Source organism: Micropterus salmoides, unplaced genomic scaffold (genome assembly GCF_014851395.1).
Source record: "Micropterus salmoides isolate LMB-PRFRI ecotype aquatic unplaced genomic scaffold, ASM1485139v1 Ms_hic_scaffold_11, whole genome shotgun sequence".
NCBI classification, from domain to species: Eukaryota; Metazoa; Chordata; class Actinopteri; order Centrarchiformes; family Centrarchidae; genus Micropterus; species Micropterus salmoides.
The window spans coordinates 33585139-33611275 of record NW_024040152.1 but is presented as its reverse complement, the minus strand read 5'-3'; the positions used below and the strand labels follow the sequence as shown (position 1 = coordinate 33611275).

The window sequence follows — 26137 nt, the reverse complement described above, 5'->3', positions numbered from 1 at the left end:
TACATGATGTCTTAGGTATATTTGGAAACAATGGCATCTTGACTGGAATGTAACTCTTTAATGTTCACAGCATGCATTTCTAAATAGATAATGATACTGTCGCAGGGTGGATGGGGTGAATCTGGTTTTGTTAAACATACAAAATGACTATAAAGAAAAATCAAGAAGGCTTGCATTAGTCTGTGCGGATTTGGAAACATTGGCAAAGCTGGCAACTGCCCCAGGACCTTTATGGGCCCCAACTGTGTGACGATTACTTTGAGGTTTCAAAGTTTATTATGCTTACAATGGTGCATGTTCTTTGTAATATCGCCCTTGATTTTGCTAGGCCACACTGAGTTTACAAACCGCAGGCTGCTGAATCAATGTATATTTGGTTATAAATCAAGTCGTATTACCACATTGACTTGAGACATAGAAATAAAGTAAACCTCCAGGTGTTTACTGATTTTTAAAAAGCTGGAGAGATCGTTTAAACGCTATATATTATTTTAAAGTGGCAAATGGCAAAACTGTCAGATTGAGCAATAAACAAGGGAAAGTATAGCTGCTGAACTGACAGAGCACGCCACAGAATATCCATCCATCCATCCATCCATCCATCCATTGTCAACCGCTTATCCTGCGTACAGGGTCGTGGAGGGCTGGAGCCAATCCCAGCTGGCATCGGGCGAAAGGCGGGGTACACCCTGGACAGGTCGCCAGCCCATCGCAGGGCCACCACAGAACATCCTCTTATGAAATTCACACTAGTCAGTTTAACACACAGTCAAAGAATTATTCAAGAGCATCCACAACTTTTGAGCAAAAAGCCATCAAATATAATCTAATATTGCTGATGCACATGAAGTCCTGTCCTTTTCTTGTGTGCATACTGTAGGTTCTGTATGCGCTCCAGTACAAACACCAGTGGTGCACAGGATGTTCCCGGTAAATAGCATGGATGTTTAAAAAGAGCACTCCACAATCCCATATTTTTTATTTTCGAAGACGTAGTCTTCACAACCAACCACTACTGACATAAGTGCCATTACTCGAAGCAATTTATCAGACTTCGTGCAGCTCCCTCTGGAGCCACAAAAGGCTTTATACAACAGATATGTAATAGTACTCCCCAACACCTCTAAACGGACTCCAATATGTGAAATTGAGTAGCCCCCTACTGTGCCTACTCTGTGTTTCAGAGATGGCAAAACAGCCAACTTCAACCCCCTAAAGTCAGCATTGTATAGAGCAACTCGTCTCCCGCAGTCCTCTGGGCTCACAGAAACCCCAGCAGACACTAAGTGGCTCTCTCTAGGTGAACTCTGTGGTACAGGAGTCACTCCACCTCATCCTCACCAGCCCTGCCAAGCACCACCAGCCTCTGCACATGTAACGCCAGCTGCCGGAATAATGTCCCAGTAACATGTCACAGCCAAATTCCTTCCTCAGTATTTGGACAATACCAGAGCCAGATCCAAGTCTGTGAGCCAGAGAGGGAGAGACAGAGAGATAGCTTGATGCTCACAGAGAAGCAGATGGAATAAACTAAGCTGAGAGAAGCCCCATCTGAGAGGCGGAGAAGGGCATGGTCCAACAGCATCATCCCAGCGCTGGGCGTGGGGCGGCAGCCAAAATGTGGAATACTCAAATATTAGTCTCCCCCTAATGAGAACTCCTTCTAACAGCTCAAACTCCAGACAAAGGCTTTGGAAGCATTTCAAAGCCACAGCAGCAGCAGCCTCATCAGGGCACATCCCATAATGCAACACAAAAGCTGTGCGTCTTAGAAAACAGTGAGGCCATAGAGTGGAGCATGATCTGGGTATCAAACAGGCATGCACAGTTTGCAGGTTCCTGCTCTGTGCTGGCTGTTTGTATTCTGGTGTGTTCTATAACAGGACCAGCATCCCCTGCTGCTCCCTGAGTCAGCACCCCCAAACCAACCCCCAAACCAACCCAAACACCCTCTGACGCCCGATACTCACCAGCCCAGGCCATGTTTCCCAGCCTGCTCTGCCACTCAGGGAGGTCTCCAGCGAGACAGCATGACTGACAGGTTGGAACAGGAACAGGCAGGATAGAGACGAAAAACCCATCTCTCAATCCCTCCACCAGCCTCGTCCTTTTCCAATTCACTCATCTCTTTTTCTGCCAAGCCAACACCCCACCACCACACTCTCACACACACACCGTCAACCACTGTTAGTGAAAAAAGAAATTGCTCTTTAACAATTTATCTCTTCATGACTACTGCCAGAACAAAACAAAATTCTATTCCACAAGAGATATTGAAAACACAGTGATGAAATGTAATTTCATCACTGTGTTTGTACTTGTATTGTGTTTAAATTAAGATAAAATATAACTTTTTTGTTCTCGTTAAAACGAAGCACTGTATGTATGTACTCTAACTATGACATCTGACTAAAAAGGAAGGAATCTGTCAGTCTTTCTGTCTGTCCTTCTCAACAATCGTTCATCCAATCAGCTTTACACTTGGTAGGTCTATTGCCGAGGACCCAAGAGAGTGCAGTGTCAAATTTGGTGCAATTTGGCCAGATGGTGGCACTATACCAAAAAACTTTATGTTTTTACCTATAAGTCCAACAGTTTTTCCCGCCATTTTGAATTTTGTACACTCGTCCTAGGGCTGGACAATATGGCCAAAAATGTAATCACGATAAAGATTTTCATATCTTTCGATATCGATAATTATCAAATCTTTATTTCTTTTGAGTTTAAAGGCTGATTTTTGCTCCTGAGCGGAAGTTGAAGAAACCTGATGGTTAATTGTGGTTTAAACTCTAAATTATGGTCAACACTAGATGCTAAACAGCGGATCACTTCACAAATCTGAGTTAGAACATAATTATGATAAAATCTTTGTCAACAAAGATGCACAAGTCAAATTAAGTAAAAGCTTTTTTTTTTGTCCCTTTTCCCCCACAAATAAACATCCTAATTTGTGTATAATTCAAGTGAATAAAGTCAAACATTTACTGAATATTTATTGAACATTTGTTATATTGTTATTGAAAAGCCCTAGCTAGTCCAACAACAAATTTTCAGCAATCGTCACCACATTTGGTGTAGAACATCTCTGGACCAAGACGGAAAAGGTTCCTTTTTTGGGTTTTTGATATTCCATACAGTTTTACAATAGCCTGCCCTCAGAGTGCTCAAATGCTGTGGACAGGACATATATTGCCAAAAATGTCATATCTCCTGAACGTCCACATGAGAGACCACACTGTCATGGGCGTAAATTTCATCTAACAATTGGGGGGACAATAAACAAAACATTTCTCAACAGCAATTTTTGAAGGGGACTCAAATAATACAACCAAAATTGTACTTGTAGAAGGAAGTCTTACTGCTATTTTTCTGGACAACAACACAAAGCAATAGGTGTTTAAATATGACTTAAGTTCAGCGGGCGGTCATATTATCCTAATTAACTTGCGTCCTCTACATAGAGGTTTCTTCTGGGACTGAGGACGTCTCTTACTTAGATATTTAACTGCAGCAGGCCAACTGATCTGGACTCAAGAGGTTTCTACAATTAAGACGCACTTTTATTGCCCTGTTTAAGTTTGTGTTGTTATACTTACACAATTATTTTAAGTATATATCAATATCTTACTTAATGGTTTTAAAAGGGGTAATCTATCTAATCTAATCACTGTGCAAATGTTTTCCATTAACCAGTGATAAACATCAGCTAATTACACATCCGTTTTTTTAACCACTCTAAAATTTACATCCATATTTTTCCTGCTCGACTTGCAGCATTTCTGTTTTGCTTGTGTTTAAGTATTTGCAATTCTTCAGCAATTTACTGGTGAATATGTTTCATAATTTGCTGTTTATTTGCAGGATTTCTTTCTAAATATTGTATGAAAGATATTTACTTTATTTGCTTTTGTGCGCAGAGCTCCTTCTGGCATTGTACTACACACAATATTAGAAAGATCATTTTCATTTTGGTATTTTTCTCTGTGACACAGTCGACAGTGTAGACAGACATGAAACAGAGACGGGGGGGGGGGGGGGGGGGGGGGGTATGACATGCCATAAAGGTCCCCAGCTGGGAATTGCAATGTGGATGTGACTATGTGGTATGCACCCCAATCTTTAAAATAAAAAAATAAAAAATTATATATATATTAGTCAAAACACTGTGTGAAATATAATCTTACAAGGTACATTTATTTACTTATTTAGCTTTTCCACTGCCACAGCTCATCTAATCAGCAGATGGATTTTGCTCAGTTGTCATGAAGATGGTTTAGTTGTTATCACATGACCTGAATTTTCAGCGTTGAAAGAGAAATGAAAATTTAGACCATAACTACAAAAATATTCTGCATGTTGCTTTTTCTGCCTGAGGAGGCAGTAAATAGACAACAAAACGATGATTAATGAATATTTCATGTATGCATTTATGTGCAGATGCTCTGGTTTTTATGTTATGAATGGTCAATGGCTCGATGCTTGATAAAAATAAATTAATAGTAAGGTAAATTTAAGTGCAACCTTTATCAGAGCTTCCTGCAATTTAACAACCTTATTCTCCTGTGACTCATCCTATCCCTTCCTGTTGTCCACCAGACGCCTGTTTGAGTGATGCTCAGATAATATGAATCCTGGAATATGTCTGATGTCTGTTTGACATTTTTTTTTAAAACTCTGTTTGGATCAGACTCTAAATGATATCTGTCAAAAAGGAAATAGCTTTCCATCACTACCCTATTTAAATGTACCCACATGTGTAGGATCTTTATGGTAATAGGGGAATAGAAATGATTTCGCTGCAATGCTGTGGCTCCGAATACCAACTTGTGTACTGGAGCTGCCACAAACAAAGAGACGACCTTGATGCCTTAAGGGTCAGACGGTTTGCTCAGGCGATGGTAAAAGTTAACGTCTCCCCCTTCCAATTTATGACAAAGAAGTAAATGTAGAAATTACAGTCATGCCTGAGTGTTTTTTTTTTTTAACCTGTTTCAATTTTGCAGGGCACACAAAGAATCAGACAGCAGCTTAAGCAATTAACAAGGAGAGACATTATGGTAATGAGAGTGTGGAGCTTGTAAGGTCACTCTTGTCGTGCATGTTAAGCCACGACTCAGGGCAGAGATTCGCCGCCTCCAGATTAATCGAAGGCAGCATAAAGGGATGAGGTGCAGAATTAGTTTACCTGATTTGTCACACACAGCCATGTGCTGGAAAAAATAGTCTTTGGACCAAAACTTCATTGGTTTGTTTAATCATCTTCATGATTTGATACAGTGACATGGGATGCAGTATGGAAGTGCAGTGAGAAAAGCTGCAGCTGGGTAGTGTGAAAAGAATCCGTGATCAGGCAGGTAAGCAAGGTGAGAATTAAGCAGTAAAATCACAAGCTTGAAAGCAAATTAAAAAAACAGCAGAGAGACATCTTCTGATCTTCAGTACTCTGAGATGTGGTGGAGAATGTTTATGAAAAGATAGTGGACCATTAGTTATAAATTATTTTGTCAAGCTATGATTTCCAAGGTCAATAAAGAACTTTCACACTCGGCTGAGCTGCGCTAACTACTAACACAAAGGTTTTAGCAAATTTTGACACATCATGAATCAGCTTAAACTAAGTTATGTTTTATATATGAGGTGAGTGTGTGTGTGTGTATATACACATGGCAGCAACTTGATGCATTTAGGCATGTAGACGTCTCTAGGGTTTACAGAGAATGGTCTGAAAAAGAGAAAATGAGCGGCAGATGTGTGGACGAAAATGCCTTGTTGATGTCAGTGGTCAGAGGAGAATGGGCAGACTGGTTCCAGATGACGGAAAGGCAACAGTAACTCAAATAACCACTCGTTACAACCGAGTTATGCAGAACACCATCTGTGAACACACAACACTTTGAACCTTGAAGGGGCTTCAGCTGCAGAAGACCACACCGGGTGCCGCTCCTGTCAGCTAAGAACAGGACACTGAGGCCACAGTTCACACAGGCTCACCAAAACTGAACAGCTGAAGAAGGAAAAACGTTGCCTGGTCTGATGAGTCTCGATCTCAGCTGCAACATTCAGGTGGTAGGGTCAGAATTTGGTGTAAACAAGATGAAAGCATGGATCCATCCTGCCTCGTATCAACGGTTCAGCCTGCTGGTGGTGGTGTAATGGTGTGGGTGGATATTTTCTTGGCACACTTTGGGCCCCTTAGTACCAACTGACCATGGTTTAAACGCGACAGCCTGCCTGAGTATTGTTGCTGACCATGTCCATCCCTTTATGACCACAGTGTACCATCTTCCAGCAGGATAATGCACCATGTCACAAAGCTCAAATCATCTCAAACTGGTTTCTTGAACAATGAGTTCACTGCACTCCAGTGGCCTGAAGAATAAATGAAGGTCCAACCTGGTACTAGAAGGTGTACCTAATAAAGTTGCCTGTGTGTGTGTGTGTGTGTGTGTGTATATATATATATATATATATATATATATATATATATATATATATATATATATATATATATATATATATATATATATATATATATATATATATATATATATATATATATATATATATATATATATGTAGTGACATGCAGGAATTTAATAATTCACCAAAATTTAAAATAAACTACTTATTTTGCTCAGAGTGCAATGGCATGCACATGGGTTTGTAACACGCCCTAAGATCAGTAGTTATAAAAGCTACCAACTGATAAAAAAAGTGTGAAGCAGACTCACAGGGAGAGCTTATGTGGACGGGCAAGAGAGATGGAACGTGCCCTGTGTTGGGGTTAGTGTTTGTTTCTCACATGCCTGTAGCCAAGAGGGTACCAAAAGCCTACATGGAAGGTTCCCTGAAGGCCCCAAAATGACATCAAACCCCTGTGACATCCCGTCGCACCATATTGCTTACTGTCCATTCTAAAAAAAACAATTCGGCCATCAGTGATGCTGCGTTGGTGTTTGGCAGATGAGCCTCATAGGTGGGCTGATTAAACGGTCATGATCCGAGTCAGACATACACACTGAGCCAAGAGGCTTTTTGTTGGCGCAGCATATTACAGGTATGCAGCTACCAGAATTACAGTGTTTCTGCTGCCTTTACTCTACATCATTATACCACACTTATGCTGCGCAGTACACACTGGTGCCATCAGGAAGTACCCTGCAGTAGTATTTCACAGGACCAAAACTGGCTTCATTGATCTCCATTCAAACCTTCGGGGTGGCCTCGTCCAGTAATATACTTTCTAGGCCTGTAGCGTGACGTCATTCTCCTGGCTGCAGCTGCTTGTCACTAATCGGCTGCAGAAAATAAGAAACCCAAAGAGTCGGAGAGGAAGGGGGTTGGAGTTCTCTGCAGACTGCAGTCTAGCAGTGACAGACCGACGCTCGTCTCCTCTATGAAACGTCTGGATGCTCACGGCGCTGCATTATTAGAAACTATGATGAACTGGTCGTAGGTCACATCTCTCTCTCGTCCAGGCGCCGTCTCGTTCTCTTCTCATGCATTAGCTCCTGCTGTTGACTGTAGCTGCTGAGGCTGTTTTCACATACAGTTTGTTGGAGTTCAAGTTCGCTGTCTGCTGTAGTGTAAAACATTCCCAAATTGTTGTAAATTGTACGTCACTAGGATTGAAAGACGGGGGGGCTTAGCCTCCAGGTTATGCGTAACCTACGCTTGCAAAATCTTTGCACTCTTTGTTACTGTATTAGAGCTACACTTATGTCAACAACCACTGAAGAAGCCAAGATGTTAACAAGTAAAAAGCAACAGGCACCTTCTCTTCTAACATTTCTCCTCTGTTGAACAAAAGTCACGGTGATGTTGGGCCAAACTGTGCTCCTGCTGAGTTCTTCTGTAGGCTATGAAATAAATGCTATCTGCAAGCTCATGTAACTGTGTGATAAAGTAATACTATATCTAATTCCTCTCTCTATTTGATAAGTTGCATGTCCAAAGAATGCAATTTAATTACACTAATTAATGTTAATGCACTGTAGATTGGTTCAATCAGAGCGCTCTGTAGTTCGGCTTGTGTAAAAGCATACAATAAATACTTTATCATGTAAGTTGTTGATAAGTTCCTATTTAAAGTGGCTAGTGTCTGAATTTAATAACCTGATGGTGGAATGATTAAATTCCAAATTGGACATTTTCACTTAGAGGTGTCCTCACTTTTGTTGCCAGTGGTTTAGACATTAATGGCTGTGTGATGTGTTATTTTGAGGGGACAGCAAATTTACACTGTTGTACAAGCTGCACTCACTACTTTACATTGTAGCGTAGTGTGTCATTTCAGTGTTGTAACATGAAAAGATGTAATATAAATAAATATTTACAAACACTTCAGTGGTGTACTCACTTTTGTGAGATACTGAATATGCCTGCTTTCATTTCATTTTCATGTGTGTATGTCTGGGAGTCTATGCTCATGTAAAGCCTAGCATACATTTAGGCACCATCTACATATTTATTTAATTTATTACAGCCAATGAATACAGAAAGTTAAGTTGGTAAGAATATAGCAAATAATAAAATCATGAAATAATTTAGTTTAGGCTATACCTTGGTTCCCTAGACCTGTTAGAAGAAAACAAAACACCTTAGATCTGTAGACCACTACTGCCCTGCCAAACTGCCTCTCTCTCTTTTTCCTAAAATATTTTCCAGAAATGAAGGATATACCGGTACAACAGCTTTAACAGGGACAACATAACATTTATTTTTCACAGACAACACCATTCTCTGGGGACTGATATTGTTTTGAAATGGAGATATTAACGGTGTTCCCGCCAGCTAGAAATGTAGCTTATGTTCAGCAAGTAACAGTAATTAACAACAGCTTACAGTTTCACTCACTACATTGAATCAATCTTCATGGTCAAGAGCCATAGTCGTCAGTTTGTGATGCACTGGGGATGCCTTTACCGTCACAGATCAACGCACTGGGGAAACCCTGTAGCGTCAGTTTTTGACGGTAAAGGTAGGTATTTGATATTTAACAGAAAAGACTGAGTTAGGAGGTGGTTGGAGTGAAGGGAGGGCCAGAACCCGGACTTTGAACCAGGAGACTGGGGTTCGTGTCCCTTGGGAAACAAAAAGTCAACATTAAATATTTTTATTTAGGCAAGTTACGTTAATTGACGTAAGTGACGTTAGTTAACTTACGTGTTAACTGACTTACGTAGTTATTTTAATGCAAACTATGACCTTTTCTCAACCTTAACCAAGTAGTTTTGTTGCCTAAACTCAACCAAGAACTTTTTGTGCCTAAACCTAACCAAACTGTAACGTTTCACAACTTTAATAACGCCTCGTTTAAAAATGGCGATGTATGGAAACGCTAGCGTTTTATTTTGAAAGTGTAACCGGACGTTGCATATTTATTGTTGCTAACTTTACTGAAGTTGTATATTTGTTGTTTCTAAGTGTTGCTAACTTGACCGTGGAGCCCTAAACATCAATAAATGAAACAAAAGGGGTACCCGGGCGGTTAAGAGGCAACGACAAAGGATCTTGACCAAGCGCCAATATGTGACGAGTCGGGAGTGAGAACGTGTTGGTAGTCAGGGCGACTTAGGACCCTTTTAAAGTAGCTTCAGCCCCCCTAAAATAGGCCTAACCATCAGCTATATAGTATGACATCATTATATAGCCTGACCTTCTCTCTGCGTCCCTGTGTAGGAAACCAGTGTTGATTGGCACAATTTTCACTCCTTGCTGTATTTCTCTGGTATAATTTTAATACGTGGGGTTGGGTAGGGCCCCACATTTGCTCTTAAAACTGGCCCCCAGATGCTTAAGGCCACCCCTGCAGGTGATACACGATGATATCATGATTGAACATTTACTATTGACATTTTCTAACTTTTACGCAAAACATCTGGAACCTTAATCTGTGCAAAGCATTTGGGCCCTTGCTGATTTCAAGGTTTACCAAGGTTGAACTGGAGCTCTGCGTAAGATCCACAAGTGAATCACAGAAACTTTGGCTTTAAACATATTATTATTATGCAATAAAACACATAAACTGCAATTTTAACCACAAATTAGAAACAGTGTTGCTTAGATAAGAGGCTTTGTGAAAAACTGAAGTCTCTGGACTGCTCACTCGGTGCAGTCTGTCAAGTCCATAAGGTACAGCACATCCGCAGTTCTCTACTTAAGTACACAAAACCATAAACACAGGACACAAATGAAGCCGTTAATCAAACGTTTACAGAACCTTTCACCATATCAATATGCATTAGGTGCTGACTGATTGCCATTTGTCAAATTAATCAATCCCCACGTCTGAACTCAGCTGCCATTAATTCACTGATGAGTAGGGTCATAGCAAATTCCTCACACACATAAATCTTCGCCTGTGATCCAAAAATAACCACCCAGCTCTGCTCGCCTGATGACTCTATAGACAGAGTAAAAACTAAAAACACAACGATGATGAGAAAGAATTTTTATTTTCCATTGTCTCTTCGTCTTTATTTGGACAGAAGACATCAAATTGACTCTAGGACTCCATGTAGCAGTGTGTGCTGGAAGTTAGTAGCTATAAAGGCACTCTGGGCTTTGTGTGTTTTGAAAAGGTACAGTTATTACACACAGTCCATTTCAGGTCTCAAGTGAGAAACTGTATTGATTGAGCCACAAATCCAACAAAAGGGGCTTAACACCCACTCTCAGATATCAGTCTAGAAACATGACTCAGCAAGATCTCGCTCTTTTAGGAAAAAAAAAAAAAAAAGGCAATCTGTTTCCCAGAGGTAAGCCACTGTTTTCAATCAGCAGCCAACACACTGCCGCTGCCGCTGCCAGTTCTGGAACTGGAATCAGACCAAGCAGCTACATTGGCCCCATGTTTAACACCTCAACGGTCGTTCTGGGAATAAAACACAAGGGCTCTGATTTCACTTCTGCCTTCCCTTCACCCACTCTGTCCTTCTTCTTCTCCTTCTTTCATATCTCTTCTCTCCTCCTTTTCCTTGCCATTCCTCGTCTCTCGTGGGTTGACTTTTTTTGGCAAGGTTCCCAGGTGAGAGTGGTACGAAAGCAGCACGGAGGAACCGTTATTAAAGACAGCGTGCTCTGATCAGAGACGTTTCAGATCACAGTGACAGACCCTTCTTATCACACCCAGGGCTCACTACTCGGTTTTCCATTTGACTCCCTCAGGAAGACTGGGAAGTCACTGCACATCACCCTAACAAGTCTATTATGTCCAGAACATGCTTTATATCTTCTGTAAAAACCAGCCAACCAGCAGAGAAAATGTGGAGAAGCACTTGGAAAGTTGATTGGTTGACAGTGGGTTAACAGGTCTGCTTCAGTGACCCACTGACACTGCCAGAATTTGTTTAAGCATATCTTGAGCGTTTTAGATATTTGTCACTCGTCCATCTCAGAAAGCACATGTGAAATTCTCCTTAAACACTGAGCACTGAAGCAAATGGATAGTACTGGTTTATATTTTCTGATCAGTCTACTTCAGTGACCAGTGGGACACAATCTTAGCTACATTAAACACAATGCCATGCCATGAAAACTATAATCTCTGATGTGAACTCTATCAAGTGTTCGTGGAATCCAATAGATTGAGACAATGACTGCAGAGTGACTAAAACAATGGACAGAGGGACCCATTCATTCTCGCACTTTATCCAATGAACTCACGGTCATGAAGCCGTCCAGTAGACCAGAGTCAGGTTTGGGTGGAGCCTGCAGTCGCTCCATGGACCATTTCTCGATGATGGATGCGACCTGGCTGTTCTCAGTGTTGAGGATCCTGAAGCCAGTCATGTTCACACCACTGTATCGGTAAGGCTCCACGTCCAGTGCAAACAGATCCTGAAAAGAAGGAAAATACATCAGATATAGGACAGACAGAAGCTCATTGCCCTTTCCAGTCTTTGTGCTAATGGATAATATCCTTGCCTGGACTGATCTCTACAACATGGGGTGGTGATGGTGCATTAGATGAAACACCTTTGGTGAAAGAGACCCTGGTTCAATTCCCACTGTGACACATCCACCAATGTGTCACATTGTTGCTCCAGAGGTATGTGACCTCTGACATGTACAGCAATTGCAAGTCGCTTTGGATAAAAAGCGTCAGCTAAATTAATAAATGTAAATTTACTCTTCCAACACTCGGTCCAAAAGATTAACAGCTGTGTTAGAAAATACCTGGTTCTTTGAAACAAAAGTCAAAGGGACCACCCTGTATGTCAGCTAAATGAATAAATGTTATGTAATACAGAAATATGAAGAGAGACAATTCCAAAAGAGCAAAGTGATGGCCAGAGCATCATCTTATAGTGTTGTCAAATTATCCAGGAGACTCTGCATTTCAATTGAAAAATCTGAAATGGGAATTTGAATAGTGTTTCATAGCATTGCTCTCCATGGTTTGGGTTAGGGCTTCACTTAGATTAAAATTAGGTCATGAATAGGCGTTGCAGAAATCACTGGTAGAGGCAGACAGATGACATGTTATGATCCTTGCCGTAACAGTTCCCCATAATTATTTCCTTTAAAAACGTATAGATTTTGCTTTTATTTATTTAAATAGATATATATAGCAAAAAACTGTCGCTATATAGCTATAATCAGGAGTTGAAAACATAGGGTCTACCCTTTAACTGTCTGCCTGGCAGCAGGTGCTGGTAGCTGAATAGCACGTACAGTCCTGTCATTATATTCACTCTGCGCTGTAACACTTACCCTTACCAACACGGTATTGGTAATATGGATGATTCAGATCCTCTTAGATAACTTAAGAACAATATAGATGGTGAACAATTTATTATATACATTAAAGTTCTTTATGCAAACCCATCTGCAGTTGTGTTATCAGGCAATGTTTAACCATTTGCAGAAGTTCTCGCCAGGGATGCCCGCTGTCTCCTCTACATGTTGTATTAGTAAACTTTCACAGTTGTTTCCTCATATTCCAAGTTATTTTCTGATTTTAGTAGTAGTAGTATTTAGTAGTATCTCAGGATACAAAATAAATTGCCATATTAACTCTAGTGATGATTTAACTCAAATAAATATCCCAATTGTAAACCAATTTGCATTTACTCATTTGGCAGACGCTTTTATCCAAAACGACTTAATTTAACTATTTAGGAAATTAAATTTTCCCAACTTTAGAAACTAAAGTCATCAAAAACTAAAGTTTTAGATCCAAACATACTTGGGGGAGTGGACATCAAGACCTATATCTATAAAAATGATATTATTACCTCAAGTAAATTTTATTTTAGCTCAAGACGCCCCTCCCACTGTTTGTAGGTTGTCCTGCCAACCTCAGCAGGCAATTGGCTGAATTGGGAGGGTCGTCAGAGGATTGCGCTCCCCTGGGCTGAGAACGTGGGCTATAGAAGCTGGCCCATGTTCTCAGTTCGGTCCCTTCTAGCAGGTTACATCTATGCCGTGGCATCTTCTTTTGTGCTTGTGTTTATTTTAGTTTAATAAATTATACTTGTTTTAACTAAGTACCTTGCGTGGATTCCCTCTTTGTCACATTCCCTGAGCCAGTTTGTGACACTCCACAGATTGAGTACTGGGATAGTTTACATTTGATCAGTGGTTTTATATGGAACAAAAAAAGACCAAAGATTAAACTCACAACTCTTCAGAAAGAAAAATCAGCTAGAGGTTGGGGGGGGGTCCAAATTTTAAAGTCTACCATAGATGTTTTTTATTATGTACCATAAAATCTTGGTTAGACCCCACAAATTCTGTATGCTGGCACTCTGTGGAAGAAAATCTAGTTTATCCACATAAATTATAAGATCTAATTTATGCACACGTTCCCTCTAAACAAGCTAAAATGCGTGTTGTTCCCAATTTTTCTAATGTATTGTACAACTACATACAATAATGTATGTACAAATTAGAAACTTACGAATAACAATACTAATTTAAAAAGTTTTGTTTTATCCTTGCAGCTTTGTTTCGTCTTAAAGGCGCATGGAGTACCATGACCTTACAGATCAACTGTACTGTACTAACACCAATGGAACTGTATCAACAAAGTATTCCCAAATAAAAGTAAAAATAAAGTTCCTATAAACCAATTGCAATTCAAACAACTTGGCAATTATTATAGCTCCATTTCCCCTGAAATAGCTTGGGAAAACCCTTTGGAATAATATTAATCGAGCCTCAAAACAGCCTAATTATCCAGCCATTCATTTAAGATTCACACATAAAACTTCTTTAACTCCTAGAATTTGATTAAATTAGAATCATCTCCTCTTTGTCAACTGTGTTCACAAGGCTGCATAGGTACTTTTCTCTGAAGTACAGTCCTTTTTGTTACAAGTTACTGAATCTCTATCTGAAATTCTTAACAAATAGATTCCTAGCTGTCCCTTACCATATCTGTTAAATGATAACTCTCGGGTTCCTATGTCTTTGCATGAAAAAAAAGTGGCTCTCTGCAAAGAAAATCCTGGTAGTACGGTGGAAACCACCACGTACTCATTGGTCAGCTAACCATTGGTGGAAGTTGGTGCTAGATATTCTCACTTTGGAGCGTTCTGTTGCACGGTCTCACAGTGCTAAGGGAAAGACCACAGGGGCTTGGTTAGAAGCTCTTCTAGCTGTTGAATCTCTTGCCACAATAAGGGGGGATTACGCGGTGGGGAGGGGGAGCTACGGTAAATGCCAGTGCCATGAATAATAGGACTGGCTATAGCCTTCCATGTATTTCACCTGACAAAAATATTCATGGTGGGAAATAATACATAATATATACATTTTAATAAAGTTCCACTACATGGCAGAAGGGTTGAATAAACATTATCCTACCTTACTGTAGTCTACATAATGTTATTTTTAGATTCTTGATGTCTTTATGCACTGATTAAGCAACATAAACTGTGTAAATAGGTAAACTTCTAATGTGTTTGTAGGTGTATTTTTGAACTTATAGATAGATTGATAGATACTTGATACTAGATACTAGATCAGGCCAGTGACTGATATACTGACCAAACCTTCCATACAGTATTAGACAAAAAACACAAACAAGGTAAATCTGGCAGGAAAATGGCTGCCATATGGGGCCTCGGTTTGGCTGGGTTGTTTACTCTGCTGGGAGAATTAGGCTGTCAGCACTGGACTCTCTGTCTGCCAAACACAATAGTGGGAAATGACAAGACACCCCTCTGTCTGTTCCTGCTGTACTTCCCCTGACTCATTTATTTAATTGCCTTGCTCAACGGCTGCAGAAAGTATGCACATTTACATTTCATTTCAAACCGAAATGTATCCCTTCTAGCCTCCACGGAGTAAGAACAATTCTGATAAAACTAATACTAATAACAAGAGGCAGAGCCAGACGTTGAGGAGGATTCACCCAGGGCTTTGGAAGCTCCAACCTGAATGGTGATGGTCAGACTGGTGGGGTAGCTGAGCTAGCGTTACTGCAGGCGAGCTGGCTAATATGCTTGCATAATTAGTGCTAGCTGACCCGCTACTGACTGGGAGATATGGGAAACTCCAAATATCAGATGATTCAACATTGGAAGAGACTCATGAGAATATGCCTGAACAGTGGCTCAAGAGAGATCTTTCTAAGGAGAAATGTTTATTTTGTATTTTTCTAAACAGGTCACCATTTAATATTCTTGATGCTCAGTGCAAATTGTTCCTGATGGACAAGGAAAATGATCTGTTGCTGTTTGGTAACTAAAAGTCAGAGACCTGTGTCCAGTTCCTTTCAGGGAAAGTTCTTGAAAATGCCATTTGCCATCACCTTGAAAGTCGTAGTGGTCCCTAGATTTTCCACAGCAAGCTACCTTTCCAGTTTCCCCGCTGCACATGCTCAGCTAGCTGAAATAACACCAGTTATCTTGATGTCACAAAATGCAGTGCTATTATTTTATCTGGCTCTGGAAAACACATTAAAGTGAAAAAAGACTGATCCAAGGTAATAAATAAAAAATATATAGCTGAGAAAATGAAGATTGAAGAGCGGCGTCATCTAATTTTTTTTTGGAGTTCGGAGTAAGGCCTGAGGACAAAGCAACTGTGCAGTAGCTTCTCTCTACTTACCAGTGTGGTGAAGATATAGTGATAATACTCTGTCATCATCCCCATGGCGAGAGCCTAAAAAAGAGAGTGACAGAAGGAGGCAGAGAGAGAGAGATTTGGAAAAGGGAAAGATTTATAAATGAATACGGAGGCAGATCCAATATTTCATCATATTTTACACACACACATGCATGCGTCTGTTTGTGTGGCTGCCTTACTGGCTGTGTTACTATGTAATTTGAAGAGGCATATATTCTGCTGTACTGTTGCAGCCACAGTCGCAGAGATAAGAAACAAAAACCCACCAAAATGGAAAACAGCTAAATAAAGTAAAAGACAGAGCTTGGCCTCAAACATTTGGCGCCTATGCGAGGAAATATAGAGGATAATACATGATTCAATAAATGAGGTACATCTGGGAAATTGGCAGAAACACGTACAAGAAAGTCACCCTGCTGTAATGACGTGCACGGCGGAGTTGTTGAGGGGAGTTTGAAAGCTTTTGTTAATTTAAATTGTCCATATCAAAATGTGAGTGGAAAAACCCTGTAGTGGAAACGTATATTGATTTGTGAAAATACAAACATGGTGGAGAACGCAGAGTCGAGACCCGCCTTCCATTCCCACTGTGACACGTCCACTAATGTGACCCTGAGCAAGTCACTTAACCCCTAAAGAGGTGTGCGACCTCTGACATAGCAATTGTACGTTGCTTTGGATGAAAGCGTCAGCTAAAAATGAGTAGATGTAATATGATCTGTTTGGAACAGACTTTATTGGCACTGTGAAGGTACAAGCAGTTGATCAACATGTAGTATGAACATGTAGTACACCAATTACTGTGAGTGTGCCAGGTTTGTGTTTTCCATCGTTTCACCACACAGATGGATTTGTTAATGCAGGAAGTGGTGTGGCTTTATGTAGTAAAACAGAAGTGGTGTAACAGATCGTAGCTGATAGTGGACCCCCCGCCCCTTATGGTCGGCACGCAGGCGAACAGAGGAGCTATTACGAAGTTTAACCATCAGTTTTACTGCAGCTGTTACTTTTTAAAGTAATAATTCTGTAAATTACGACGCAGAGTTGCAGAGAAAAGATAGAAAAGACAGATGCAAGCAGTGTTTAACTCTGAAGCACAATGACTGGTTTAGGGGAAACCGACTGAAGCCAACGCTTTTAACTCCATTAGGTGATTAAATATACAGGTACAGCATGGACAGAAGACCTAGTCATAGTTTTTGAATGGTATACTTAACAACGTGCTAGTGTTTGTGTTTGTGTCGTCTTGGGCCAGCTTCCGTATTGCAAACACAGAAATGAAATCATCGAATGAATATTGATCTTCTCATGTGGTTTCTTCATATTTTGGGGGGAAAGGCTTGGCTGATGGCTGATAGCTGATGAAGAGTACTTATAATCTCTAACTCCTTGGTGTGTCATGTAATGAGAATATCAGAACAGAACAGTTGAGTCTTTCATTACCTCCCATTAGCAGGGTTTCTCTCTCCCATTATTAATGAAAGGACTCCGTGACCTTCCCCAGCAATCACTCAGGCTTTAAAAACGCTGAGAGTTAGTGCTGGGGGTGAATCATGCAGTCTTGAATATTTCATAAATCCTGCGAGCAGGAGAAATCTAAATGCTTGTTACTCATTGCAAAGTTCCACTTTTATGCCAAATGACATTCTTTTGGCCATGGAAAAGCCAAGCAAGTTCTGTAAACAGCTCATTCATGAACTATTAATGAAATAGATTTAGTGGGACTGGCAGCTCCTTGCAGCAATGCAAGGCAGGTTTTACTCCCTGATTCCCTAAATCTGTAGATTAAATAGACATGTAATTTACAAATAACCTGTCACCAGTTTAAAGCTAAACTGACTCAATTTAGATAAGAGGCTAAGATCTTTGGTGTGCAGTGGTGGACTGGAACAAAAGGATAAATAAAATTTTTTTTTTTTTTAATCAACACTGGCTTATCACTACGGAGCACCTGAAAGGTCACGGTGTTTTCAAACTGCCGCACCCTCAGCAGCTGCATGTGTTGTTATGTTTGGCTGTGACACATTAGTTTGTTGTGTGTGTGCTCTGTGGTGAATTGGTAACAAGTGTCATATCCACTAGAAGCACCGTGGGTTAAAATCATGCTTTTTGGCTAATAAGGGCAGTAAAAAGTAGTCACAGTACAACTACCACCACCATATCCATAGCAACAGAGATTCAACCACAAAAGGAATGATGAGCAATGAATGCGCAAGCGTCATCTCTAAGCTGGGAGTGTATTATAACTGCATTTTATGGTCTGACCAAGAAGATTCCATCATGTAGACAAAGAGATATTTAAGGAGGATAGAGCACAAGTGTTACAATATGAGATAATTTCTTATTCATGTGAATTTGATAATCAAGACATAATCACAAGTAAAAAGTTTGTTATCTTGGGGTAATGAGATGAGGCATAATTGGACATAATTGGTCTAATAACTATTCTTAGCAACTATATTTACTACTTGTAGGTAAAAATTATAATATATAGATAATTTATTTATAACTTCATGTGTTTTGCAATCAAAATCTAGTTTTTCACAAGCCATAACTCTGTTTCCCCGGAAAGTGTTTAACTAATACCCAAGATTATAATAATAATAAATTATTATTATTATAATTATTATAATTAACAATAATAATAATAATAATAATAATAATAATAATAATAATAATAAATTGTTATTATTATTATTAGTAATAAATTTTATTTATATAGAGCCAGTTCATAATAACAGTTATCTCATAGCACTTTACATGTACAGCAGGTCTAGATGTACCCTCTGTAATATTATTTAAAAAGAACCAACAATGAACATAATTCATGGTGTATTTTATATATATATAGTTGGTACAAATTGGCACACACCTGCTTCAGGATCCCAGCAGCCATTTCGTGACCACAGTCAAAGATGATGTGGAATTCCTTCCCCCTCTTCATCTCCTTTAAGAGCGGCTTGGCATCCTTGGTCTCTGCGGGCAGCTGCCGGATCTTTAACCGGATGTTGTACCGGGACGGCGCCTTTATAAGTTCTTGCAGCCGAATCAGACCTTGGGAAAGGGAAAACAATGTGTTTATGTTTTATTTTACCTCAGGAGTTAGTGATATTTGAAACAAGTGCTACATGTGCAGTCCTGCTCCCATGATGGTAATGAATTACCTGGAAGATAAAAAAATGTTATGTATGTTGTTCATTAAAGTGGTTTGGTGATTGATGGATGTTTTGGATACCTTTCTGCTCTCTCAATTTGAGACTGTCCTCTAGAGAAAAACAACAGCATCAGTCTGTTGTTCAAATGCTTTAACACAACAAAATGCTGTCCATGTGCATTATGACTGTTGTCTGTCAGAAGCAAAGGTAGAAGCAGTTCCATCAGGTGGACGCCTGGAAGGATGGATGAACAATGTGTGTGATTTGGACATCTACCCCAAGCATTTACATACATCCTTTTTCCAAACTTCATTCAATTTTGTTTTCTATTAACCATGACCACAATCTTTTCCTAACCACAGACAAGTAGTTTTAATGCCTAAACTTAACCAAAACTCAACCATAGCAGTGGGAAATCAGAAAAGAGTCATATAGATTACATAAAACTTTAATTTTGGAAGGCATTGACAAATGATGTTGTCTTGCTGATAGGGGCACCGCATTAATATGGGTCATTTTAGAAGACAAATGAGTTTTAATAATTTTAGTTGTGAAGATTTGTAGCTTGATTTACTGTATAGTGGCTCTGTCGAAGAACAAAATACAGAAAATATAAAACTGGCATAGAGAACGAGTGTGTTGTAGAGCACTATATATTTAATAAATACCTACCTGGCAACATATGCAAAATCACAGTCTGTCACTTTCAATAATCACACGCAAAATGTAAAGTTAAATGGCAGAGAATACAGATTGCAGGCTGGTGACCTGGCTTGCTGTGTTTGTGATTGTGAATCTAACCCTAACTAATATTGCCTTGTCTGTAAATAAACAGTGAATTTGAGTGAGTTTTTTTTATAGGATTTTTGTCATTGTGTTCATCTGTTTCTGCGTCCTCCACTGCTCACCAACGTCAGCTTACACCTCTACTTTAAATACCATCAAGTAGTGCTATCCCATTCTTTTTAATTCACACTATATATTAAAATAATTTCAGATAATGAATATAATTTTATGACACAGGTGCTGAAATTCAAATTGAAGAAGTAACTGCTTATGAGGGTAAAATAACTGTTTATAACAAGTGAATTCACAAATCTGACTGGCCCACATGCTATTTAAAATATTGGTCCACACATCTACAAACACACACATTAGTCTAAACCGGCGCAGCAGTCTCTTGTGTCTCTTCTTACAGCCCACTTGCCCAGCTGTTTGGCCTGTGGCATTATTTGTTTACTTCCTGCTTCTAGATGAGTGCACTGCACTGTGGGGAGAACCAGCCTGCAGTCTGCTGGAGCGTCAGCAGCCAGTCGCTGGTTTTCATTAAATCAAACTCTCTGTCGCACACTGATGATGATATCCCCAGGGACTTAACCTGTGAGACACTGGCAGTATTCCATTCATCCACATCACATGACAAAGTGACTCGTCAGTCATGGTTCACAACATCTCAGCTGGCCAGTGAGACACTGCTGTGTTTCAAGTTGTGTCACAGCGCTCCCTGCAACCATGGCTATTGGACAATTAATTTTGTACAAATATATATATATTTGTACAAAATTAATTGTGTGTGTATATATATATATATAACATCAAGAAAAAGGAACATGAATAGCTGGAAATATACTACGGACTGAAAGACGAGCTAGAAAATATGTTGAGTTATAATAAAATTATTCATAATTTGTGATTTATGCATTACTGAAATAAAAACAGTTGCACTGCGGAGAGAAGTTACAACAATATTCTACATAAACCAACGTTTTTCTGCCCCACAGCGTAATATTTCATTAACTGCATGTCATTTCGCTCCACGGTAATCCAGCAGAGACCTAATTTATTGATATTATTTTCAATATCGATCTTGCTCAGGGATGGGCAACTGGCGGCGCATGGAAGCCAGGAGCACTAACGAACCAGCGGAATCGACGGTTCTAGCTAACGATCCCAGAGGTTAAACAGCTGAGTTTCCCTCCCAGTCAATCAGAACTGAAGAAGTCTCTTGGATGAGGGACGAAACGTCTTCTAGTATCTTCAACCAAGTCCAGTTGCCCTTGACCTCATCCTTCGTTGGATAACTATGACCTGGATGACTGAGGACCTTCACAGACATCGTCGAGTCTTGTAGTGCAACTCTACTGGCCAGATGATGGACACTTTCTGATACTGATAGCTTTTTAAAAACAAAAACAAGTACTCAAGTAGAAGTAAAAGTAGTCATCAAAAGTACTAGATATTCGCTGCTAGTGCTATTTAAAAGCCATACTACTATGTCTGGAGGAAACCAGGCACCACTCCTCACCCGGCCGATCCCATCCCTACAGTGAAGCATGCTGGTGGCAGCATCATGCTGTGGGGATGTTTTTCTAACGTAGGAACTGGGAGACTAGTCAGGATTCAGGGAAAGATGAATGTAGCAATGTCCAGAGACATCCTTGATTAAAAACCTGCTCCAGAGACCTCAGACTGGGGCCAAGGTTCACCTTCCAAAAGGACAATAACCCTAAGCACACAGCCAAGGTAACAAAGGATTGGCTACAGGACAACTGTCTGAAGGTCCTTGAATGGCCCAGCCAGAGCCCAGACCTGAACCCGACTGAACATCTCTGGAAAATAATGATTTTCATCCATTTTGGAATAAGGACAGATTTACATTTAGCTGACGCTTTTATCCAAAGCGACTTACAACTGCTATACATGTCAGAGGTCGCACACCTCTGGAGCAACGAGGGGTTAAGTGTCTCGCTCAGGGACACAATGGTGGAAGGGTCACAGAGGGGGATTGAACCTGGGTCTCTCACACCACACGCATGTGTCTTATCCACTACGCCATCACCACCCAATAAGGCTGTAACATAAAATACAGAAAAAGTGAAGCTCTGTGAATACTCTCCAGCCCTTCACACTTCCAGACAGGAGGAGTGAGGCTGTTTGGTCACACCAAATATTGATTTGATTTTCTTCTGTTCACTCTCTTTGTATTTTGTTAACTGATCAACATAATCATGTGTATTGTTGAAAGCATTCTTACTTTACAGCATTCTTCCACACCTGCCTATAACACACTGCTGTATGTGCTTCCCCTGCTATAAAAACACTTACTTCTAAATGAGACACAGATTTTTCTGTACTACTACTTGGGATTATTTGTAAAACACATTACAATTGTACACATTTCAGTAAGTAAAACAAATTACTTTACTGATTCTCAGAGGGGGGAATTGATGTAGTACAGCAACACAAAAAATAAACGTCAAAGGAGGTAGGGAATAAATAAAGAACTACTTAAAATAAACACAAGAAAATAAGAAGACCGAGTAAATGTCATTTCAAACCATCTGCTTATGAGAATATATGTAAAGAGTCTGCTGGCCTTACTGAGGTAGAATTGTGTTTATATTCTATTAATGCAAAATACAGCTTTATATGAGTGTTAAAAGCAGCAGTCTGGGCCTTCTCATAAACCCAATAACATTGTTTCTCAACATCATATCTGTCCTAAAAATGTCCTTTACTACATCGAGCGCCACAACAGACTTCACTTGCTACCACCCACAAAATTGATGGACAGTTTCTGGTACTGATAGGTCTTTAATAATTGATGTGTGTAAAATGTTAGAAAGCAAGCTGTAAAAGAAGCAACAATAGCTTCCCTTGTAGAGGCCACAGGGCTGTACTGAATCTCGACCCAATAAATTCTGTGCATGAGGAAAATCATTCTGTAGATCATGTTAATCAATCTCAGAGAGTCGGATTCAGAAGGCCCGCTAGATGATTTATAAAGTCATAACTGAGGGAGACTGGGCTGCGAAGTTTAAGGTTTCTTTGGCTGCTTTGACTGCTTTGAACCAGAATCTGAAGAATGTATCATACCCTGCTACCAAATGATGCTTGAATTCTAATCAAAAACAAAACTGTGCATACTGGTATAGTGGGGAATACTCTACAGTTATCAGTTACTTGGACGGTGTTGGGGCGGCATAGTTCAGGAAGTAGAGCACAGTGATGTACAAGAAATAAACATAAAACAAGTCAATGTACAATCAAAGGAAAAATAAATGAATTCAATAGATAAAACATAAACAAGTCAATATACAAAGAATGGAAACACATTGAAAGCTGGTTTTTTGTTGAGGAGATCAAAGTGAGCATAAAAGGTGTTGAGTTCATCTGGTAATGTGGCCTCACACCTCAGAATCAGAATTTGTCTCTGGATTTATACTCACTCCAATAGAAATAGAATTTATCTCTATTGGAGCGAGCCATGATAGGGGAACTCCTGCTTTTGTAGCCTGTGATGTTTTGGATGGCCTGCCACATATCTTTGGTGATGCTGGTGTTGAGCTCTCTCTCCAGTCTCTTTATCATCCGACCGGAAAGCAGCGTTTTTTGGCTCTGGACAGAGCCCTCACCTCTCCATTCATCCAGGCCTTCTGATTGGGGAATGGTTTTTACCATTATGATTATGATCACCACATCATCAACACATTTGCTGATGTAAGACTGATGGTGTATATTCCCCAAGGTTGATGTGGCTCTCCTGGGCGGCGGATTTTCTGAACATACTCCAATCCGTGCTCCCAAAACAGTCACGCAGAGCTGCTGTAGATTCATCTGTCCACACTTTGACTGTTAATTTAACATTTCAACCATTTTTTAGATATCAAGATGTGTCTTTGATGAGGATCTTCTGCCATTCAAGGACGACTCAGTACCTAATCTCACAGCCTATTATCACCAGAAGACATATGAATAAGACGCCGATTTCTTAAGTCATTTTGCGTGGAATTCCAATGCTTTTCTTTTGCTTTTCACATGTCATTTCACACCATTTAGATTTTACTGACTTATATCGTGCATTTTCACACCAACTGTCACAGGGAAAGGATCAGGTGTAGTATAAGAAATAAGAAAAGTCAGAGTAAGGAGTTGGTTGGGGGGGGTAATAAACCAGACGTTGATCGAGGAGACCAGCGTTCAGTTCCTGTGTGATTGATCTATGATTTTAGTGACGTTATATAGGCTACATGGGTGACGTCGTTATTGTAACCCAAACCGTGATGTTTTGAGCTACATGCTAGTAGCTAACATTATAGCCACGATATGTTGAAGTGTGAGAAGCAAACGAGCTAGCTAATTATTTTAGAAGCCCCTTACGCATATCCTAACCATGACAGGCGTGTGTGCCTAAACCTGAATCCGCAATTGTAAGCATGTCGACCAGTTAAGCCTACAGCTTTTCTAGCAGATAGACTTAACCTCCTTTGTGTTGCTGCGGTCTACGGGGAGAGCATTAAATCACACGCAAAAAGCTTGAGATGCGTTGACATGGCACGCAAAATGACCTTAAAAAGCGGTGTGCTATTTATTCGCTGTCCAGTGATATCACGTTGAATCTCAACTTCAGGAGTCAGACTTCAGATCCTAACTGGTGAGTTGTGGGTGTCTGTTTTAAAAAGTGGAATCTTACCAATGTCTACTTATTTTGCTCAAAATTATTGTTTCCAATAGTTTGAAATAATGCGCACACACACACACACACAAGGTATACACACTCACACTTCATATACACAAACATATGCACACATCATATATATATTTCATTTACATTATATTTTTTAGGTCTCTGGCCACATTTAAATAACAAATATGTAAAAAATAAATGTCACATAAGACCATATTCTGCTATTTGTTATTCAAAATATTTGCTGGATCATATCATTTTGCCATATTGTGACTGTCACAAGCTAAGGGTGGGGATGGTGCAGTCAATAAGACGCATGCCTTGTGTGAGAGACCCGGTTCAGTTCCCACTATGACAGCCAGCAACATGTCCCCGAGCAAGACCCTAAACTCTTAAGTTGCTCCAGAGGCGTGCCACCCCAGAACTATATAGCAACTGTAAGTCACTTTGTATAAAAGTGTCAACTAAATGACTAATCATTAATGTCACCTATTATCATTAACCCTCTCATATCAAAGCCCTCTCAACATGAAGGAGATATTCATGAAGAGGTGATTGAAGCTGGGAACAGACAGAAAAGAGAGGGCAGAATACAGATTAAACATCGCTGAAACATCCTGAAGTTGGGTTTCAAGATTGTTATCTTTAACGAAGATTAATGAAATATTGAAAACTAGATGTGAAAAAACATTGTCATTAACTGAAATAAAAATAAAAATGAGGCTTTACAAAAAAAAACAATAACTAAAACTGTGTTGTAAACTAAAATAAACTAAAGTGATAGAGTAAATGTCCTTAGTTTTCATCTTTGTCAATTTATTTTATAGGACCTACATAAGCCTATATTATCAGGTGGATATGAAGCCGGATAGAACTGGCGTTGCCGGGCAGTCGGTCTAGCAGTTCAGCGGTGTGCACAGTGTTTAGATGATAGGCACCTGTTGGTGAGCCGTGGGTGCGTTATGCCCTCTGCATGAAAAGCTGGCACGCTGCATGTCCAGTGGCTGTCCTGCCATGATGTAAATGAGTCAAATTTGAGTCGGAATTGGTGTCTTGCTTCATTTGCCAGGAGAGCCCGGGTCCAAGTGGCGTCTGGCCGCAGCGTAGAAAGCAGGTAGCTAGAGGAGAGCCCATGTACCGTTAGGGGTAACTTGGGTGGGGATACCCAAGTAGGGATCAGCTGCGTAGCTGGTGTTTTCTATTATAATTGTACAAAATAATATAACTGCAACAACTGTATAGGGTTGTGTTTTGTTTAGTTTGGGTCCAGGTAGAGAGTCGCTGCCTTGGTGGTTTTCTTTTCCTTGCTTTGTTCTGTTCTTTTGTTCTGGCTTAGTTCTTAGCTTGGGCTCTGCTGACGAACTTGCCCCTTGCGCTGGGTTATCGTGTCTGCTGGTCATTATATTTACTGCATGTCAGCTAGTGTGTGTTTTAT

At 40.0% G+C, this 26137-nt stretch overlaps 1 protein-coding gene across 6 annotated transcripts in view; it reads right to left on the bottom strand.

The window, feature by feature from the left end:
* Positions 1–26137, bottom strand: part of grik2 (glutamate receptor, ionotropic, kainate 2) — a 296366-nt gene that overhangs the window by 155103 nt on the left and 115126 nt on the right. For all 6 annotated transcript variants that reach the window (XM_038712327.1, XM_038712330.1, XM_038712325.1 and 3 more), the window contains 3 exons: positions 18953–19134; positions 16063–16116; positions 11668–11841 (listed from right to left, as the gene is read on the bottom strand). In XM_038712327.1, coding sequence (XP_038568255.1) covers positions 11668–11841; positions 16063–16116; positions 18953–19134 — 410 coding nt within the window. The remainder of the gene's footprint in view (positions 1–11667; positions 11842–16062; positions 16117–18952; positions 19135–26137) is intronic.